Source organism: Filicampus tigris, chromosome 12 (assembly GCF_054856515.1).
Source record: "Filicampus tigris isolate MCC_2025a chromosome 12, RoL_Ftig_1.0, whole genome shotgun sequence".
Lineage (NCBI taxonomy): Eukaryota > Metazoa > Chordata > Actinopteri > Syngnathiformes > Syngnathidae > Filicampus > Filicampus tigris.
In genome coordinates, this window is record NC_141228.1 from 17,551,995 (window position 1) to 17,571,471 (window position 19,477).

The 19,477-nt window shown below is 41.8% G+C and overlaps 1 protein-coding gene across 2 annotated transcripts; it reads right to left on the minus strand.

The window, feature by feature from the left end:
• Positions 1-745: 745 nt before the first annotated feature.
• On the minus strand, positions 746-19,187 carry kdr (kinase insert domain receptor (a type III receptor tyrosine kinase)). 2 transcript variants are annotated; one of them, XM_086046869.1, is made up of 30 exons: positions 18,998-19,187; positions 17,937-18,030; positions 17,659-17,861; positions 17,464-17,585; positions 16,924-17,089; positions 16,673-16,812; positions 15,246-15,429; positions 15,060-15,180; positions 14,077-14,240; positions 13,838-13,994; positions 12,340-12,460; positions 12,015-12,126; positions 10,605-10,952; positions 9,321-9,467; positions 9,110-9,241; positions 7,249-7,355; positions 6,554-6,689; positions 5,575-5,679; positions 5,383-5,496; positions 5,011-5,099; positions 4,799-4,943; positions 4,638-4,729; positions 4,439-4,561; positions 3,788-3,899; positions 3,150-3,249; positions 2,969-3,074; positions 2,712-2,842; positions 2,556-2,631; positions 2,271-2,344; positions 746-1,767 (listed from the first exon to the last, which is right to left on the minus strand). In XM_086046869.1, exons 1-30 carry the CDS (start codon positions 19,050-19,052, stop codon positions 1,542-1,544), a joined length of 4,002 nt encoding a protein of 1,333 aa, XP_085902995.1. In that variant the 5' UTR covers positions 19,053-19,187; the 3' UTR covers positions 746-1,541. The 2 variants fall into 2 exon arrangements, with proteins under 2 accessions (XP_085902995.1, XP_085902994.1); XM_086046868.1 differs by having other exon boundaries at positions 16,924-17,092.
• Between the last annotated feature and the right edge of the window lie 290 nt (positions 19,188-19,477).

Consider the following 19,477-nt stretch of genomic DNA (forward strand, 5'->3'; position numbering starts at 1 on the left):
ACGTTGCGACGTTTTTTCTGGTGAATTTTGGGACCTCATTTTTGATGCTTCCAGACATATTTCTTGTCATCAAAATATAAAGATAACAGACTTTTTTGTCATGTCATTATTTGTAACATTCTAATTTTTGTTCTGTACTAGACCATATTCTTGTAGTTTGCAGCCCCTTTCTTGTAAATCCCTGATTTCTGTCTAAAAAAAAACTTTGCTCTTTTCATAATTTGTTCTTTATTAGTTTTTATTCTTAATTAAAATTTTATTTTCATAACATTTCTCACTTGCAATATTACTACATTTTTCATGCAATACTCTGAGGTTTTTCTTTGAATGGTAACTTTTTTCGAGGAATATTCAATCTTTATTCTTCTAACTTTAAGACATTTTCCGTGAATTTCAAAGCGGAGTGTTAGCGTGGTGTACGGAGTCCATGTTTCATCTGTAGAAAGCCTTGTCCTGTGACAATCAGAACGTCACAGGACAGGAGGAAACATACTAGCATCTGTGGTAATTTGTGGCAAGGTTATTATTGTTAATGAAAAATAGCGAAATAAACAAAAATTGAAAAAATATTTTCGTAAACAATTTTTTTTTTTTTAAAGTTTTTTTTTAAAAACAAAAAATAACTGAAACTACAAATTACGTTGAGAAAATTAACAAAAAATGTAGCGATAATGTCCTTTGTGAGAATTAATATCATACATGAGCTTTCAGGGTTCATTTTTAACGTTATTTATTTCGGCATTGCTGTGCATCCGTAGATACAGAAGAAGGAAGGTCAGTTGTTTGAGAATTGTAGTTTACTTTAGTTTATTACACAATACTTGGTGACTTTTTTTTTTTTTAGCTTACACTTACACTACATTAATACACTAATACTAAACCAATTCAAACTAAACTAAAATGAACCATAAAAAAAAAAAAGTAATAAAACCTAACAAACTTGCTCTAAAAACTAAATCAACTTTACACAACTCCAGCGTAACCTGCGGAAATGTGAAGCGACAATGAGCAAAACAATTTTGAGAAAAAGAACGTAGATGTGTAATGCCATTTTTTTGTTTTCTTTTTGTTTCAATGTTGAGAGCCCCCGCCCTCCTAACGTGACCATGTGAAAACTTCAAAAGAATCTGCATTAAAGTACTTCTTTTTTTAAATGCCAAATACTTTATTAGTGGGAAAATCCCAATGATTTTATAAAACTAGTTACAAGAATTCTCTGGATAGCATATATACTGTAATACGGGTAAAAATAAGACTGTACACAAAAAAGAAAAGAGAACTGCCTCCAATGTCAAACAAAAGCATTCCGTGCATTGACGCCATGATCTCAAAATTTCCGACGGCGTTTCCTGCCGTACAGGAAGCCAGTCCTCCCGTTAGCTCGCTGAGTAAACACGATAGCCGGGGATCGTTTAACACCCTCTCGTCAGTCAACCTTCATTTTTGTTCCGGTTGATTTATGACGCCAACAACAACAGCGCTGCAGCTCTGCACATTGTTCAACCCCCAAAAAAACTGTACAAGACCGAAGGGTTCCAGGGTCAGACGGGCGGCGTGCTGTAACGGATCTCCACGCCGAACTTGGGCACGGGAGGCGCAGGAGGAGACTTCTGCTTTTTCAGGAGCATACTGTGTTTGACGATGGCCTCCTCGTTGGCGTAGACAGGTGCGTCTGTGTCGTCCGAGTGGTAGCCCGACTGGTAGCCGCTCGTCTGGTTGGACGACTCAGACGCCAGCGACTCTTTGCTTTTGCAGCGCAGGAGCTGGCTGATGGGAGGGATGACATGACATGCTGCCAATCAGTCACAAACCTCAAAACCGTTAACCCCTATTTATCGCAGGGGATACGTATACAAAAAGCATTCACGGGAGGGCACTGTATGATCGTTACTTTGTGACTTGTAAATTTTATGACCCGGAAATTCTTTTTCTGGTTTTGTTTTTAATTTTTGTATTTTATCCAAAGAAATATACAGTAGACCCCGGCATATACGCGGATTCTTTTTCCAATACTGTATTTCGTTTTTTGGGGCAGCCATTCCCCATTTTTGGGGGAAAACACTTACTGGCAGATCATCAACGGTTTTGCCATAATTTTTTGGGTTACGTCAATTATACGATTTTCGCAATTTGCGGTACACTGTATATATATATATATACATATACATATACATTTGGACTTGATTCCAGTAACTTTAATTTACATGAATTCCGAAGTAGAGTGTGAGTGTGTGTTTGCGCTTTAGTTCGACATAGATTGCCGCGCTTACCTCAAGTTGGGCGTCGTTAGGAGCTGTGGACTCGAACCTTTTGCTTCCTCTGGTGAACAGTCCATGTGATCCACCTATATGAATGATGAAATAAATGTTTTAAATTTGATCATCGTTTAATTCTTGATTAATCGTTGCACCTCCAAATCTCATAACATCACAATTTCCTTTAAATTTTATTCTAGCATCTTTTTTTTCTACAAATTCATAGAAATTATTTTCGTCAGTATTTTTCGCATTGACTGTTTCAATAATTCATGTATGACATGACAGGAAGTTGCTCACCATGACGCTGCTGTGCTCCACGGGGACGTCGTCAAACGTCTTTACGCTGAGCCTCCGACTGCACATTTCGCTCTGCCTGCACCCCAAACATGCATCCAAACGTCAGTGGACGACCACACATACCACCAAGAAGAGAACATTTTGAGTATAAATTACGCAGATTCTAGAGACAGAGCGTTGTCATAGTGCGGGTGAGCTTCTATGATGTCTCTGCTCTGAGGCGTGGCATAGCCCAGAGCTCCTGCCACGTCGCCCCCTGCTGTCAGAGGGATGTAGTCCTTGCCATCCTGGAGGAGACAGCGCCTTAAGTTAGGCTAAATATTAAATAGCCAAATGACTGCCAGTGTACATGTCAGCTTATTACTTTTCTCAGAAGTCACTAATGTTGTATGCATAAGCGTTAACGTTGATACCTGACGAGCGCTGGCCTGCAGCAGGTTGCCCAAATGCTCCACCAGTTCTGCGAAGGTGGGCCTGTGCGTGGGGCGGTCCAGCCAGCAGTCCAACATGGTCTGGTATCTGCCAAAGTGTTTTTTGGAGGGCTCAGAATGACAATAGAAGTGCGCTGGTAATAATGATCTCCTCGTCACTCACATCTCAGAGGTGGCATACTCCGGTGGTCTCATCCTGGTGCCTTCTTTGAGCCGGCGGCAGAAAGTCTCGTCGATGCAGACGCCAGGATAAGGAGAAGCTCCTGAAAATGTTTTTTTTTTTTGCGGAAATAACACACTTAACATACATACAGTGGTAACTTTGCTTTGTGTTGTGAGCTCAAATCTATCACATACGGACATGTGTGATCTGTCTCTGGAAGGCAGGGTATGTTCACGCTCACAACGGCTCAAAACGGCGCAAAACGCCCATTTTAAACTGTGGCAATCTGCGCGCGTCATCAAAAATACCAAAACAAAGTTTAGCCCGCCCCTGCGCAGATTTAGAGCGTGCCTTGCGCCGGATTTGCACTGCTCAAAAAATAGAGCCCTTTGTCATTTTTTTCCAATTTAAAACCATTCCCAGGTGCCTTGACTGTGGTTTTTGAGGAGATGGAATGGATCAATTAATCAATTCGAATAAATGATTTGATTTGAATAATTTAAGCTATGAGCTCAGTCATGGAACACCTTAAACTTGTAAGTCATGGTACCACGACACACCGCAAAATCAAATGTGAAAAGATGCCCCTCGCACACGCACATTCATCCTCTTTGTGTCGTGTAACCTAGTTGGTTTACCCAGTGAAAAGATCTCCCAGAGAAGGACCCCAAAGGACCAGACATCACTCTGGGTAGTGTACACCCGGTCGAAGATTGTCTCTGGCGCCATCCACTTCAAAGGGAGCCGTGCCTATGGGGGAAAACCACAGACATGTCAATTCCGATGTCAGCAGTGTGAGAATTCTTCATCGGTTTTAGCGACTAATTCGAGATTATTCGTCAGGACAATTTTGTCCTTTCTAGAAGCTTCTGTAGTTTAAAGCGGGTTCCAGCTGACTTGCACCGCATACTAGTTACAAACAGAGAAGAGCTTGTTTACAAAAGCAGAATCAGTGTTGCCAACTTAGCATTTTGGTCGCGGTGTGAATTATTACATGCTAGTCGCTTTGGTGGCCTGTTTGATTCCAATGAGGTCGCATCAGCTAGCTGACAACCAAATGTTAACCGTGTTGTTTCACACAACCAGTGATACATTGCAGCATTCAACGCTATCATTAGCCAGCTACCTGTTGTACTAGCTTGCTAGCTAGCTGCATGTGACTCGACCGGTTGGTCGCCTGGTCCACGTTGAAGGGGAAATCTTTCCTGACACAACTGGTACATGTTTTGACAAGTATATTTTTCCGGATAACCCAGTATTATGTGTGAGGCGCCAACGAGGGAACTCACATCTCCCTTGCGGACGTAGTCGGGGTCCTTGTAGACATCCCTGGCCAGACCAAAGTCGCAAATTTTTACCACGTTGTTCTCAGAGAGAAGTATGTTCCTGGCAGCCAGATCTCTGTGAATACACTGAAAGCACATGAATACAGTTAGTGTCCATGTGGAGAGGATCTGTACGGATGTCCACATTCCTAGATTATTTCACCTTGCGAGAGGACAGGAACTCCATGCCTTTGGCCACCTGGAAACTGTAGCAGATCAGGTCCTCCATGGTCAGGTGGTCATCGTCTGTGCTTTCTGCAATACACGGTGGGCGTTGAGATCAACCAAACCCGGGTGCGAAAAGATCAAACTGGAATTACGTACCGTCCTGAGGATTGAGGTGGCCGTCGGAAGCTCTGTCGGCCGTCCCCGTGCAGATGTCCAGCTGGGCGATCTTCCCCAGGCCGAGATCACATTCGGTCACGTCGTCTTCTGCGGACGTCCACCTTTGACTGTCTGTTCTCTTTCTCTGAGGATCACAGAAGAACAAGAATGAATATCTAGTTGCTATCATGTGCCACCTTTGATCCATCTACCTTGTACGGACTGTATTCTCCACGTTTGCTCTTCAAGTAGCTGGAGAGGTTTCCATGTTTGCAGTACTCAACGATGACCATGAGAGGGCCTAAAGGGGCGTTGAAGGAAATCATAGTGTCAGCGGTGGAGTTATTGTATTTGCGCATTTGCACCAGTAGGCGGTGCCTATCAATCTCTTCAGATGTGGAGCTTCATTTTCTCAAGTTAGGATCTTGTACAGTCTTAGCTGCTATACTTAATCTATGGGTATCACATGACTCTAAATGTCATGAGTAGAGCCTTACGTTACACGAAAAAGCAGCGCAGTATTGTAATTATCAACTATGCTCGCTGTCGTGTGCTACTCCCATCGGTGGTTTGCGAACACTCACCGCCAGGCTTAGTGCAGGCTCCCAAAAGGTTGACCACATTGAGGTGATGTCCGATGTGGATGAGGATCTTCAATTCCGACATCAAAGCTCGGTACTCGCTGGACGTGGCTCCCTCTGCCACACCAGATTTGACCAACGTTCGACTCGTCTACTATTATACCTTACATACCATACGGACGGGGTACGACTCACCTTTAAGCATCTTGACGGCAACAGTGGTGCAGGTGGTGACTTTCTCGATGCCAAAAGCGGCGGCTTCCACGACCTGACCGAACGCGCCTCGTCCCAACGGATCGCCTTTAAACGCACAACATTTGTCATCTGTTTGTGACTGACCATTGCTTTAAATCATTTGACATTACATCGTTGCTGGGAAACCTATGTGAGCTTTAATAAAACATTATTTTAATAGTCTAGAAGAAAATGTGACATGCTGACTAATTTCTTTGAAATTTTTGAAAATATGAAATCCTGACTCATTTCTTTGGTCAATCATGGGGTCGATTATTATCTAACGGATGAAAGTTTGACATCCTGACTATTTTTTTTTTTGGTCAACTATGGGGGATGTAATGGTGTGAAAATGAAGCTTCATGAAGCACTTGTGACATTTTTTTACTCCTCGAGATAGTGCTCTTGGATTAAAGATAAGGGCTAGTGCAATAGAAATTTATTGAATTTATTAAAAAAATCTTACAACTAAGATTCCCATCTAGAGGAGTCAAAAATGATCACAAGTGCTTCATGAAGCTTCATTTAACCATCACTAGGGGAATGCCTTGAGAAACCTTTTGACTCGTGTCTTTGGTCAACAATGAGGAAAACTTTGACTCATTTCTGTAGTTGACAATCGGAAATATTAACAATCAGTTCCTTGATAAAAATATGACATTCTGACTAATAATTAATGAACTAAAACATGACATTCCGGCTCAAATTTTTGGTCGATTATGGGGAATGCGCTCATTTCTTTTTTTGACCATGACTAACGCACTAAATTCTGTGCTTGACTATCACGACAGGTCTGACTCATTTGTTTAGTCAACTACGGGAAATGTCCTGACTCATTTCTTTGATCGACCATGGGAGAGATGAAGAATCATTTTATCACCAGATTTCCCATCCATCAAATACATATATTTTAAAAAGTTAATAATCATTTTTCATATACCGAGCTTCAGCCTGTCCCGAGGGAATTCCCACTTGTTTGCGTCGTAAGTGAGCCGCTCACACTGCTCGTCCATGGGCACGTCCTCCGAGTCCAGGATCATAGAGAGGTAGCCCGTCTTAAGATCGCCACCGTTGGGCTGCAACAGAGCGTCATTTGCATTACAGTGCGACTGTGTGACGTGTTTATAGTGAAGCTCCCCCCAGTAAATGGGGGCCCAGTGGAGGTACGTGACTTATGGGAGCAGAAAGCGACCCCGTTGTTCATGGACACAAAAGACAGCGGTCGCTTCTAATCAGTCATACTTGTGGCGTGTGTATGTGTGTGTGTGTGTGTGCGTGCGTGTGTGTGTGCGTGTTGTATTCAAGCATGTCCTCCACTTGTGTGGGCCGAGACTATGAGGGGCCGCCCAGGACACCAGGACATCATTCAGTATTGCCTCTCACACACTCTGCTAAAATGCATTCATACACACGACTGAAACTCTCTCATAAACGCACTGAAACACGTACTGTATTCCGTTATGTTTTACCGTTTGTATTTTTGATTTGACATGATTTCAGCAGTGTGTGAGAGTATTTCAGTATTGTAAATGAGAGTGTTTTAGTAGCAGACGAGAAAAATCTATTTCGGAAATGTGTGTGAGAGGCCATCCTGAATTATATCTCTGACGACCCCTTATAGGAGGAAATTCTTACTCTTTTTCTCCCGCGGATGACAAAGACGATCAGTAGCCAGAAAAACATGGCGATAACCACTGAACCGATGGGAACGATTAGCTCCACGTTGGTCTTTTCCTCAGCGCCTGAAACCAGCAAAATCGCATGGCAAAAGTCTTAAAAATAGGACAGAGAATATGGGGAAAAAAATTTGATTGATTAAAAATTGATTAAGAAAAACTTATGACAAAAAAAACAAACATTTGGAAAAACAAACTAAAACCCACAAAAAATCTGGCAAAACAACAGACAAAAAACGTAAACAAAAAAAATATGATAAAACCAATAAAAATTAACAAAAATTCAGCAAAAACAGACCAAATTTGGACCCCCCAAAATTTTTTCATCTGTCAAAATAACTGACAAAAATTGTCCACAAATCTGGTGAAAAGACAAAAATACAACAAAAACGGAACCAGAATCAAACAATAATCCGGCAAAACAACAAGAACAACAGCAATGACAATTGACTGACTGACAAAATGTATGACAAAAATATGGCAAAACATCAGACAAAAACCTGAAAAGCTTAAACCAAAATCAGTCCAAAATATGACAAAATATTATTTTTAAAAGATCTGACCAAAAACATACCAAAAATGACACAACCTGGAAAACAAACAAGAATTATGCAAAAATCCGACACCATTTTTTTTTTTAATCTGACAAGAAAAAAAACCTGACAAAACTTGGACATATACAGTATATTGATGACAAAAAACGACAGAAATCTGTCAAAAATTTGATCTTATAATTTTCCATAAAGTCAGTGATTCAGCACCCCATTGAGCTAAAACCTAATGTGTGGTTTGAAAAAACAGAATACGTGGTATGAAAAATTAAGGGATGGCATTCACTTTGTCATTGCCTTGGGCTCGTGCGTGCGTCAGTGTCGGAAATATTTCATGTGGTCACGTTTTCGACAGCTAAAGTCAATTGTACAAAGAGGTCTCTCTGTTTGTCGCACTAATTTGTGGTGTCTAGCTCGTTAGCAGCGGCGCCGCCCCCAAGGTCCACATTCTGTTGGCAAGACCAGGGTCACGTAGACGGGTTTGTTTGTCTGTCTCCCGGTGGTCGGTTTGGACAGGAGAGCTAAGGCAAGGCCCGGCAAGGCCCGGCAAGCCCCTCCCCCTCCCCCACCCATTGTCCTATATAGTCCTCCCATTGTTTTGGATTTAGAAACTCCCGGGAGGATGAAGCGGCACACAAGCGGAGCCAGCTTCCTGTCACGAGGAAGTTGTTCTCCTTTCAAATCTTTGATATTTAAAAAAAACTAAAAAAAAGTTAGCCTTGGGGTTAAATATAAATGAGATAGTTTAGCCAGGAGGTTTCAGGCTGAACAATATATCCTTATTAAAATCAACAAACAGGAAATGGTTCCATTCTGGAATGTTAGCGAATAAATCATGCAGTTAAGCAATACACGGGCCAAAATAACGCCGTACCATAGCAGCACGACATGGTACACATGCATAAACAATATTGTAATTTTTTTGCAAGTTCTTGGGCAGATTTATTAAATAGTTTTTATCATGGTTTGTCATTTTCGGGGGCAAATTTCCGTCTGATTATTGTCTGTTTTCTCATATTTTTGTCCAAGTTTTCTCTGTGGTTTTGACGGACATTTTGATTTGTTTTTGTTCGATTTTTGCACAATTATTTTTGTTTTGCCAGTTTCTGTCTTTTTTTTTTCCATCGAGGGCCAGTGCTCTGGCCCTGTGAGGTGAAATTTGAAAATCTGATTAGTTAAAGAAATTAAACCGACATGGCAAAAAAAATCATTCATACATTTAAAGCAGTGCGGCCATGAGATAAGCTAACGATTGAGCTTCGTACTCACCTTCTGTAGTCAAGATGGCCTGCGAGGTGTCGCATCCGCGGCTGTTGCAAGCAGAGCAGCTGTACAAGCCACCATCGTCTTTCTTGACACGCTGGATGGTTAGCACGTGACCACGCCGGCTCAGAATCACGCCTGAGAAGGCGTCACCAAGATAAGTTTAAAAAAAAAAGACGGAACTAATTCACCGGTTCATAACGAACACACGTCTTACCGGAACCCTCCACCACCGTGTGATTGTTTTTGGTCCACACCACCGTCGGTTCGGGCGTGCCGACGGCGGCGCACAGGAGCGTGACGGTGGCGCTCACGTTGACTTTTTGGTCGGTGAGATTGTTGAGGATCCTCGGAGCCTCGAGACCTGCAGTACATTCACATTACAGTGAAGTAAAAGTCCATGCGTAATAAATGGCCACCCAAAAAGGTTTGCAATTGCCTATAGATGACACACGATGGAGTCAAAGCACGTTTTTGTTTTAGATAAGGCTATGGCTTGACTAAATGAAGCCCCTCCCATCATTTCATAGTTGCTTGGTTGCACAATTGCTTGGCACAAAGATGCAGCAAGAGGGTGCCAAAACAATAGTTTTTTTATTTAACATGGCTTTGCCTGAGCACAGCAAACAAGGGAGGATAGAATTTCTTATCAATTCCGTTCTTTTCACACTTTTGTTTAAGTGAGACTTGTTAAATCCGTTTTTGTTAAATTTTGTCATTAGACCCCCACCCCACCCTCACAAATGTTTTTGTCACTTACCGAATATTGTTGACTACGTTTTGGCTGACATTAGTCAGGTTTTTTTTGTCAATTTTTAGGAAGATTTTTTGTCAGATTTTTTAAAATAGTTGTATTTGGTCCAAATTTGGACTGTTTTTGCTGATTTTTTGTTCAATTTTGATCAATTTTAGCATATTTTGGCCCGGTGGTCGACTGGTTAGCACGTCCGCCTCACAGTTCAGAGGTCGCGGGTTCAATCCCGGCTCCGGCCTCCCTGTGTAGAGTTTGCATGTTCCCCCCGTGCCTGCGTGGGTTTTCTCCGGGTACTCCGGTTTCCTCCCACATTCCAAAAACATGCATGGTAAGTTGATTGGACTCTCTAAATTGCCCCTAGGTGTGACTGTGAGTGCGGATGTTTGCCTCTGTGTGCCCTGCGATTGGCTGGCAACCGATTCAGGGTGTCCCCCGCCTACTGCCCGAAGACTCCTGGGATAGGCTCCAGCGCGCCCCGCGACCCTTGTGAGGATAAGTGGTATCGATAATGGATGGATGGATGGATATTTCGGCGCAAGTTTTTTTGTCTGTTTTTTTCTTTTTTTAATCAGTTTTGTTTTTAACATATTTTGCTAGTATTTGTGAGATTTTTGGCTGGGTTTTTTTTTTTTTTCGGGCGGGGGGTCCATTTTTCCAGTTTGATAAATAAAAGTACAGGATTTCACACATTCAAAATGATAGTAGCAAAAAAATAAATAAAAAAACACACAAAACGTGTTGTTCCACCTCTGAGCGACAGGTGGCGCAGCAGACAAGTCCTCTCCCTGGTCTTGAGGTTCTCCACCTGGCAGGCGTACAGGCCCTCGTCCAGGCGGGAAGCGTTGGGCAGCAATAGCTCCAAACTCACGTTGGCTTCATGCTCGCCATTCAACGCGTTGCGGCGCAGCAGTGGCGTTGGCGGCAGCGCCAACGAGCGGCAGGGCTGCGCGGCCGCCGCCCGCTCCCAGCCGGACCTGTTGGACACGTGAAACCAGGCCAGGTTGCCGTACATCAGCCCGTCGGCCTTGCAGTGCAGAGCCACGTGCTCTTCCTCCAGGGGTTCGTTGGAAGGTAACACGCTCAGTTCCAGGCCACCTGTAAAGAGAGGTGGCAGAAGTACTCACATTCTAGCTGAAAAATCATATTACAGGGATAAATTCAGTGGGGTTTTTTTGTTGTTAAATATAAGTTGTATATTTTTTATTTTAAAAAAAGTCACAATACCATGAGAATATTTTCATTGTATTTCCGCTAACGAATTGTAGAATTTCGATTTAAAGGACAATATTATGAAGAAAAAGTCATAAAACAAGGATAAAGTCTTTTTTAATCACAGTATATTTATGACAAATATTTGGAAATTTAAGAGAATAAAATCCCATTTGCTCGAGATGAGAAAAAAGTCAGTATTACAAGAATGAGGTCAGTCTTTTTAAAGATAAAACATTTTAATTAATACATTTAGAATACAATAAAATCATTTTTTTTTTCTAGATATAAAGTTTGATATTTGTGATTGAAAAAAGTCAGCTTGAATGAAAATAAAAAGTGGCATTTTGTCAATGAAAAAATAGCATTTTTTAAAAGTAAAATGTTTATTTTTTTCAAGATCAAAAGCTGCATTTTTGGTGTGTAAAACAAATCGTAATTTACAAGGGTACATTTGGATTTGTTTATTTGAAGATAAAACATGGCCTTTTTTATAAAGTTGGAATCTTAGAATAATGTATTTTTTTCAAGGTATAAAGTTGTATAATTTAGATAAAGAGTCACAATATCACAAGAATTATGTCAGATTTATTGGAACTAAAAAAGTGGTAAATTATTTTTTTACAAAAATACACTAAATAAATACAATCTTACGATTTTTTTTTCTTCAAGACAAAAGATATACATTTTACGTAACAATTCTTAATATTGCAAAAATAAAGTCAAATGTTTTGCAAATAAAAAGTTCTGTTTTTTAAAAATGTAATCTTACAAGATGTTCGGGTTTTTTAACAATTTTGCTAATGATAACTGGAAACATACACTAACTCAAGTATAGCTACCTGACAAATGTAGGTCATTACAAAAACAAAGTACAAAATACATGTGGCCGATAGAAGGCGAACTCTCGCTTGACGACAGTAGTGATGTGATCAAAAGCATACTCACGAGTCACGTGGAAAAAAATAACGCGGGAATCCTTTCCCACTTTGTTGGCGGCCGTGCATCGGTACAGAGCGTGGACCTCGGCTTTGTGGAACTTCAAGGAGCTCACCATTTTCTGTCGGCCCAAAAAACATGTTTGTGTTGTTTTTTTTCCCCTTGGCCCACGTGTCAAATCAGAGTACTGTGAAGATAAATTCCTGTATCTGCATTTTCATCTCAAGATCTAAAATGTAACCAGGAAGTTTCATGGTATTTCTTTCGGGTCGTTTTGCTAACCTAACCTCTAACCCTAAAACTGGACGGTGTGAAGAACCGAGTGTACTGGTACCTTCTGGCTGTGATCCACGTCAGTGGAGATCCGCTCCACAGGGTTGTGTTCTGTGCCGTTGTCGAGGTCACGCCAAGCTTTGCAGTAGACTATTTGCTCCTCAGATTTTGACAGTCCCGGCCTTCGTGATGAAAAACAAACAGGAGCAGGTTAAAGACTACAACATAAACTGTCAATACAATCAGTATGGGCAAAAAGCTGAAAAAAATATTACATTTTTTTTCTCATTTTATGTACTTTTTTTCCATTGGATTGTTTTATATTAATGGCCTACAATAGTTTTTCATACAAATATTTAGAGCCATTATGACTTTATTTCTGCATTAGCATAGATTAGTGATAGACTATGGTGCGTTTTGACATGCATACAAATTTTTTTTTTAAAAACATGGCAAAAACCAACTGAAAAAAGTGATAAAACATGGCAAAAAACTGAAAAAAAAAGATAAAAATCAGGGGGAAATAGACTAAAATCTAACAAAAAACCCCAAGCAAAAAAACAATGAAAACAAAAATCTGACAAAAAGCCAGATAGAAATGTCACAAAAAACGGACAAAAATTGATTTAAAATCTGATTTAACAAAAAAAGTTATAAAATCCATAACAAAAAACAAAGCAAAAATAAAAATGAACAAACATTTAACAAATTTAAAATATAGCAAAATACAGACAGAAATCTGACCCCCCCAAAAAATGCAAAAACTGCCAAAAGATGATCAAACATGAAAAAAGTGGTTAGAAATGAAAATAAAAAAAAGCATGACCCCAGAAAAACTTTTAGAAACATGCAAAATATCTGAACAAAAAAATGACCAATCAGGCCAAAACAAAGGTTTAAAAAAATCTGACAAAATAAAGACAAGAAAAATATAAACAAACATTAAAATTGAGCAAAAACAGGGCTCTGGCAAAAAAATAAATGGTCTGGCAAAAATACGGTGAAAAACTAAAAAAAAAAACCTGTCAAACATAGAGCAAACAAAAATAACCTGACGAACTTGAACAAAAACCTGACAAAAGTTGACAAGGGTTTGTTTCCTTGGCCGATGTGTCAACCCTTGTCAAAACATATTACATAGCTTATGCTAGCCCCAAAAAGAAGACAACAGACCGCTGCTTTCCTTTGATTTCATGTGATTTCCTCAATTTCCTTGTTTTGCTATGTTGCATTTTTAGCCGAAAGAGCTGGTTTAATGGAATCGGGTTCTCAAGGACGCCCGAAAACGATGGACGGGAACACAACAGGAAACCTAGCGCGGGATTGACGCGAGGAAGCGACGGGATGTGCGGACAGCAGATAAGGAGCCTGCTCGGTGCGCTTCTCCAGGCTGTTGTGTAACCACCTTGTATCTGATATCTGCTGGCCAACTCAAAATGGCCGCCGTGTGGCCTTACATCGCATCTGGTCATTGTCTCCGCGGGTGTTTTGTCAACATTCCCTTTCCCAATGGTGGGAACCTCTACTGTACTTCCACACTCCCCTCAAAGCAAACTCACACAAAAGCCTCCGGACAGTCGTCTGTGGACATCCACTGCCACTGAATGTGCGTGGGTGTGGGGAAGCCCCGGGCGGTGCATCGCAGCGTGGGGCTGCTGCCGTACAAGAAAACGTCCATGTGCACCGCTACCTCCTTTTCAATGATATGAGGAGGAACTGAAAAGAGAGAAAAGTTCAATTATGGACACAACAGGCCTACAGTAGGAGTGACTGAGTGGAGAGTCGGATGATGACATGCCATTGACCAGAAGCTGGAAAGATCTCCTTTGCTCGTCTTTGGTGATTTTGTTGCTGAGGACGATGGTGTAGTTCCCCGCGTCGGTTTCGGTGACGCCGCGAAAGATGAGGGCGTCACTTCTCTGCTTGATCCGGTGGTCCGTCAGTGGGAGGCCATTTTTTAACCTGCAGTGACAAACATCTTAAACTTTAAAGAAGACATTCCCCCCCAAAAAAATCAACCAATCAGCTTTTATTCCAGAAAATAATGGTTGTGCTTTTAAGGCCTACTGAACCACAAAATCTTGGTTGAACTTCAAGCTGTGTTCATTTGAGGCATATTGTTCCAGAGCGTTGAACATTTTGTTTTCTGAGCATCATATTTTTTTTTTTTTTTAATTTATTTTTTTTTTATTTTTTTTAAGAACTCACAATTAGACTTTTAAGGTATACAACATTCTTCTAGGTTCTGTGGCATATTGGTCAGGAACATTTTGCTTGGTTGAACTCAAAGTTTTGCTTAGTTTTGATACAGCATTTCCAATTCATTTAGTTTGAATTCCAAGTGTTTTTTGGCTATTGAGAGCCATATTGCTCCAGAGCATTTTGGTTGACCTCCAATTTGTGTTTGGGGAACACTATTTCAAAACATTATTGTTGAATTGTTCGAGGAGTAATGATCCAAAACATTTTGATTGAAGTGCAAGTTGTGTTTGACTTTTGCGGCACAATTTTCCAAGAACACTTTGGTTGAACTCCAAGTGGTGTTTGATTTTTGAGTCACATTTTTTCACAAATTACAATTTGGACCACTTTGGGGGATCAAACATTATAAAACAAGCAAGATATACTGATTACACTCAGTTTTGTTTGACTTTAACTCCTATTTTTTCAGGTTGAACTCTAAACCTGACCTGTGTTCCTATTTATTGACCTCATAAACGCATCATCGGTGTCATCCAAAAACAGTAAAACATTATATGATTGGCCAGAGACTTGACTTACCATTTAAAGCTCGGTTCAGGGTAGGCTGTGTACCTAACGGGTATGGAGGTGGACGACACACCTCCCACGTTCACTTCCCACACCTTGGTCCACGGCTCCTTTATGTCAATGAACGGCTTCTCTGGAAACGGTCCCAAATTCAGCGCGGGAATCTTTCTTTTTCGGTTTTGTTTTGAACAAACATACCGTAGACCTTGAGGAAGGCCGAGGTGCTTTTCTCCATGGCTCCACTGGAGGCCGTGCAGGTGTATTCGCCGGTGTGTTCCACCGTGACGTTGTCCACCACCATTGTGTTGGACAGCTCCAGAGAGTCCCACAGCTTCTTCTTGTGCGGCGTCATGTGAGCCGCATTCGAACTGTTGCCCACCATCTGAAGGGAAGACATATTGAGGATAGAAACAAGAGACAAGGTACTTATGTTAGGGAGAATCCAGGTATGTTTTATATAGCCGTACAGACTACAGCCCCAAACAAAGCTAACATTAGCTGCTAACTTGCAAATCTTTAGCTGGAAAAAAATGTGATCACAATATAGGCCATTTCTGGTTTTACGGTTGTCTCTGGAATGGGGCTTCGCACTAGCATGGACGCTTTAGGGCAGGGTTGTCAAACTCATTTTTGTCACGGGCCACTTTATAGTTACGGCTTCCCTCGGAGGGTCGTTAATGAGGGTGAAACCAAATGAATTTTTTAAGGGCAATGTTTTTCCAGAATATGTTATATGCAGGCCCACTTGTTGAAATATGGCATTCTGATTAATATTCCATATGTGGAATATAAGTTAAGCAGCAAAATGCACCCAATTTTAGCCATCTCAGGGGCCGGCCATTTTGTCTCTTCTGTCTTCTGATCTGAAAATTACATCACAACTGCTCAGGGCTCAGATAACCACCAATCACGGCTCACTTGTTTTCTGAAGCTGAGCCATGAATGGTCGTTATCTGAGCCCTGAGCAAATTCAATGTCATCTTCAGTCAACAGAAGTGACAAAATGGCCGCCCCCTCTGCTAGCTAAAAACGTGTTGATTTTTCATTTTTCATCCACAAACGCAATATTAATCAGAATGCCGTGTTTCGACTAGTGGGCCTGCATGGAACATATTCTGGAAGAAAATATGATTGGGTTTACTTCCTCTTTAATCGTTTCATCATAGTATACGCAACAAATTGATTGATTGCTAGTTTTGAAATCAGAAGTCAAGGATAATAGTTTGTTCAATTATTGTTCAAATTACTATAAAAATTTAAATGAAAAATCTCAACATTTATTAAACATCACAATTAGATAATTTTGATACAGATTTTAGTAAGGATAATGGAAAGTGAAAGACATGATTTGCTTTCATGGGCCACATAAAATGATGTGGCGGGCCGGATCTGGCCCCTGGGCCCTGAGTTTGACACCTGTGCTTTTTGTTTCCTTTCAGATGTTCTACCGTCCAGTTTTAATGATGGTTTGACTCTGGAATAAATTATTTTGAGTTATATAATCTAAAATGGGGAAAATTAGAAAATCGTTTCGTGATGGGAAACATTTTGAGGTTAGTATGGGCCACTGATGGTGTAGTGTTTCACATAGCTGTTAAGAAAGCCTGTGAGTCGGGGGTGCTGACCAAAGGCTGGCCTGCGTGCGTCCAGTTGAATTCGATGCCCACGTTGAGTTCAGTGTACGCGGTACAACTGAGCACCAGACGATCCCCGGCGGACAGCCTGACTTGCGCGGGGGTCAGGGTGAGTTCGTAGATCTTGTATCCTGCGGAAGAGAGCCGGTGGGTGTTTAGAGATGGGGGGTACACACAGACAGTCAGCGAACACGCCGCTCCCGTTGTTCTCCCGAGACTTGTCAGACGTTTCTCTTTCTCACCCACGACGGCCACCACGTAGAGGGGGGACTTGAAGGTCTCGTCGCCAATGCGGGTTTGGCAGGACACCACGCCGGCGTAGCTGATCAGATGACTGGGGATGGTGAAGCCAGTTTTGGGGTCCCACAGGGAGTCTTTCCCATCGGGATGGAACTCTTTGTTTGGATACTTCTGACAGACAGTGGGGTGTAGAGTTTGAACAGAGAATAGATGACGAGATAAAAAATAAATCCTAGTTAACATATACTTCAGGTTGACAGCCTATATGTTTTTTTGTAGTATTCAAAAAACAACAAAATGTACTTTTATAAATACAAAGAATTCTGAGCTGTACATGCTTTTTAACTCATTCTCTGCCAGACATTTTCAGACTCTCTTTTACCCTAACGTTGGGAAAAAAATTGAAAAAAAATATACATAAATTCCTGAGATTGAATGGATGGACAAAAGACAAGTAAATTCGTCAATGGCAGTGAATGAGTTAATTGGACATTCAATGTACAAAACTGTCGATTTTAAGTCAAAAGAACCAATCTCCTTACAGTATGAAGTGTCACGTTGAGGTTCTCCAGAGATCCTCGACATGGTATGACCACCCGCTCACCTTCCCGGATGAATACCACCTCGTATTCCTTCTCGGACGGAACGAATGGCACCTTGTCGTCTGAAACCAAAAACAGCTTCCCTCGAACGTTGCATTCAAGTAACCTGCTCTCATCTCGAACCGATGACCATACCATGAACAAAAACGTGAACCGCCGCCGACGTCTTGACGCTTTCGACTTTGAGATCTCGGTAGGAGCACCGGTATTGTCCCGTTTCGTTGACAGTGGCGTTGGTGAGCCTGAGCTCTGTGCAAAAGAGTCCCGACCCGCTGCAGTCGCTGATGGAGAAGCGAGTGCTGGTGGGAGGGGTGGTCCAGCGCAGGTACTGGCGGCCTCTGCGAAAGACCGGTACAGTTTCATGGGGCGGCCCTCCCGTGACACTGGAGGGGGGCGTCAAAAGGGGGACATACCTGCATGTGAGCTCCAGGTTGTCAGATTTGTTCATCCGGTGGACGCCGTGGATGTTCAGCATTGGCGGGTCCGACGTGAAGCGCAGCTCGATAGCTTGAGAGGTATCGTATAACGTAGGAATAAGTACAGTGAAAAGTAGGGGTCTAACAAAAAAAATGGTTAGAATCGGAAAATTGGTTTTGATCTAAAAGATGTGAGGGCAGCAAATGGAACCGAATTGTTTAAAATATGTTGAGAGATGCATATAATCGTTTTTTAGTGGAGTACTCTCCTTGACAGCTATTTCCCCAATCAACATGAAATTGAGTAGATATGTCTGTCATCAGAGAACACACAAAAAAAACTCTCAAGGACCCACATTTGAAATTGAAAGGAAGTTGGCCACTTTGGTTTGGAGCTGACATTTTGCTTTGACAAACCTGCTCTGAAATTGCACCAAATGAGCCCCACTTGGAAGCAGGTTTACTATGGGGTCTGCCGAGTTGTGTGTACATTCATTGAGGCAGTTGATGGGCTTCTTCCACACCAAACTCATCCAAGCATGACTTTATAGACCATGCTGTAACACAATGGGGCCTTCCCTAAATGGCACCCGCCAGGTTGGAAGCATACAGATTGGTGAGATCAGTAGTATATTGCGGCTCAATATATTCACGATCCTTATAGTGCCTCAAATATTATGACATTACAACATTCATTTCAGCAATTACAAATAACGAATCAATCGAGCCACAAATTTTAACTCCACGTTTTTGTGCGCCTGTGCCAACTACTTCCCAGCGCGGCAACAAAATGGCGGATCTGTGTCAAAACAGGAAGCTGGGAAAGATGGGCCGGGTCAGGCTCAATAGGCCCGAGCCTTAGCCCGGCCTAGGTGGGGTTCCTGTTTCGGAGGATACGGGCTGACCCCCACCCATCCGACGTCAGCAGACGTGTGGAAAAAAAACAAGTCGCAGGGAAACACAATAGAACCTTACTGTAACTGTTTTGCATATAAAACAAATGGAATAGACGTGAAATCCCATTCAAATAAGCTCTAACAATAATGAAATGGCCTTACCAGCAACATAGAAAAGTTCCAGACTAAAAATAACAATTACAAGTGCCCAAGCCATTATTCCACAAATGGACTCCAGGAATAATTAAGGAAAAAGTTGACAGAGGCAAATAAAATAATCCTTTCAACAGCGATCCATTGAACCGAGGGTGCTGAAGAAGCAGCGGCCAGTGCTCAGCAGCAGGTCCCCATGGAGGTGGATGTGCTTCTGAGAGGGGCGGAGGGAAGGCACACAGGAGCTGGCCAGCCTGCAGGGGAGGAGGAGCATCCCAGGCTGAGTGGACACCTCCACTTGCTGGACCAACAGAGGAAGTCGCCGAGCCATAACAGGTATCCCGCTTTGCCTTTCACACGCACATAACCCATAACCCATAAAATATTAAACACTCTATAAAACACTTGTTGGTAAGACCGCACCCTGTCTTTGCTCTCTGCTCACTATGCATAGCACCACCCTCACTCTCTTTTCAGGCAGTTTTATTA

What these genes read in the sequence shown, in the direction of transcription:
- kdr (XM_086046868.1), bottom strand. Translation starts at nt 19,052, where the DNA reads ATGGCTTGGGCACTTGTAATTGTTATTTTTAGTCTGGAACTTTTCTAT. An exon ending in TCAACGTGACACTTCATACT is followed by an intron (nt 17,093 to 17,463) that starts GTAAGGAGATTG and finishes ACTGTCTGTCAG; the next exon opens with AAGTATCCAAACAAAGAGTT. An exon ending in CTAACGACGCCCAACTTGAG is followed by an intron (nt 1,768 to 2,270) that starts GTAAGCGCGGCA and finishes CCCTCCCATCAG; the next exon opens with CCAGCTCCTGCGCTGCAAAA.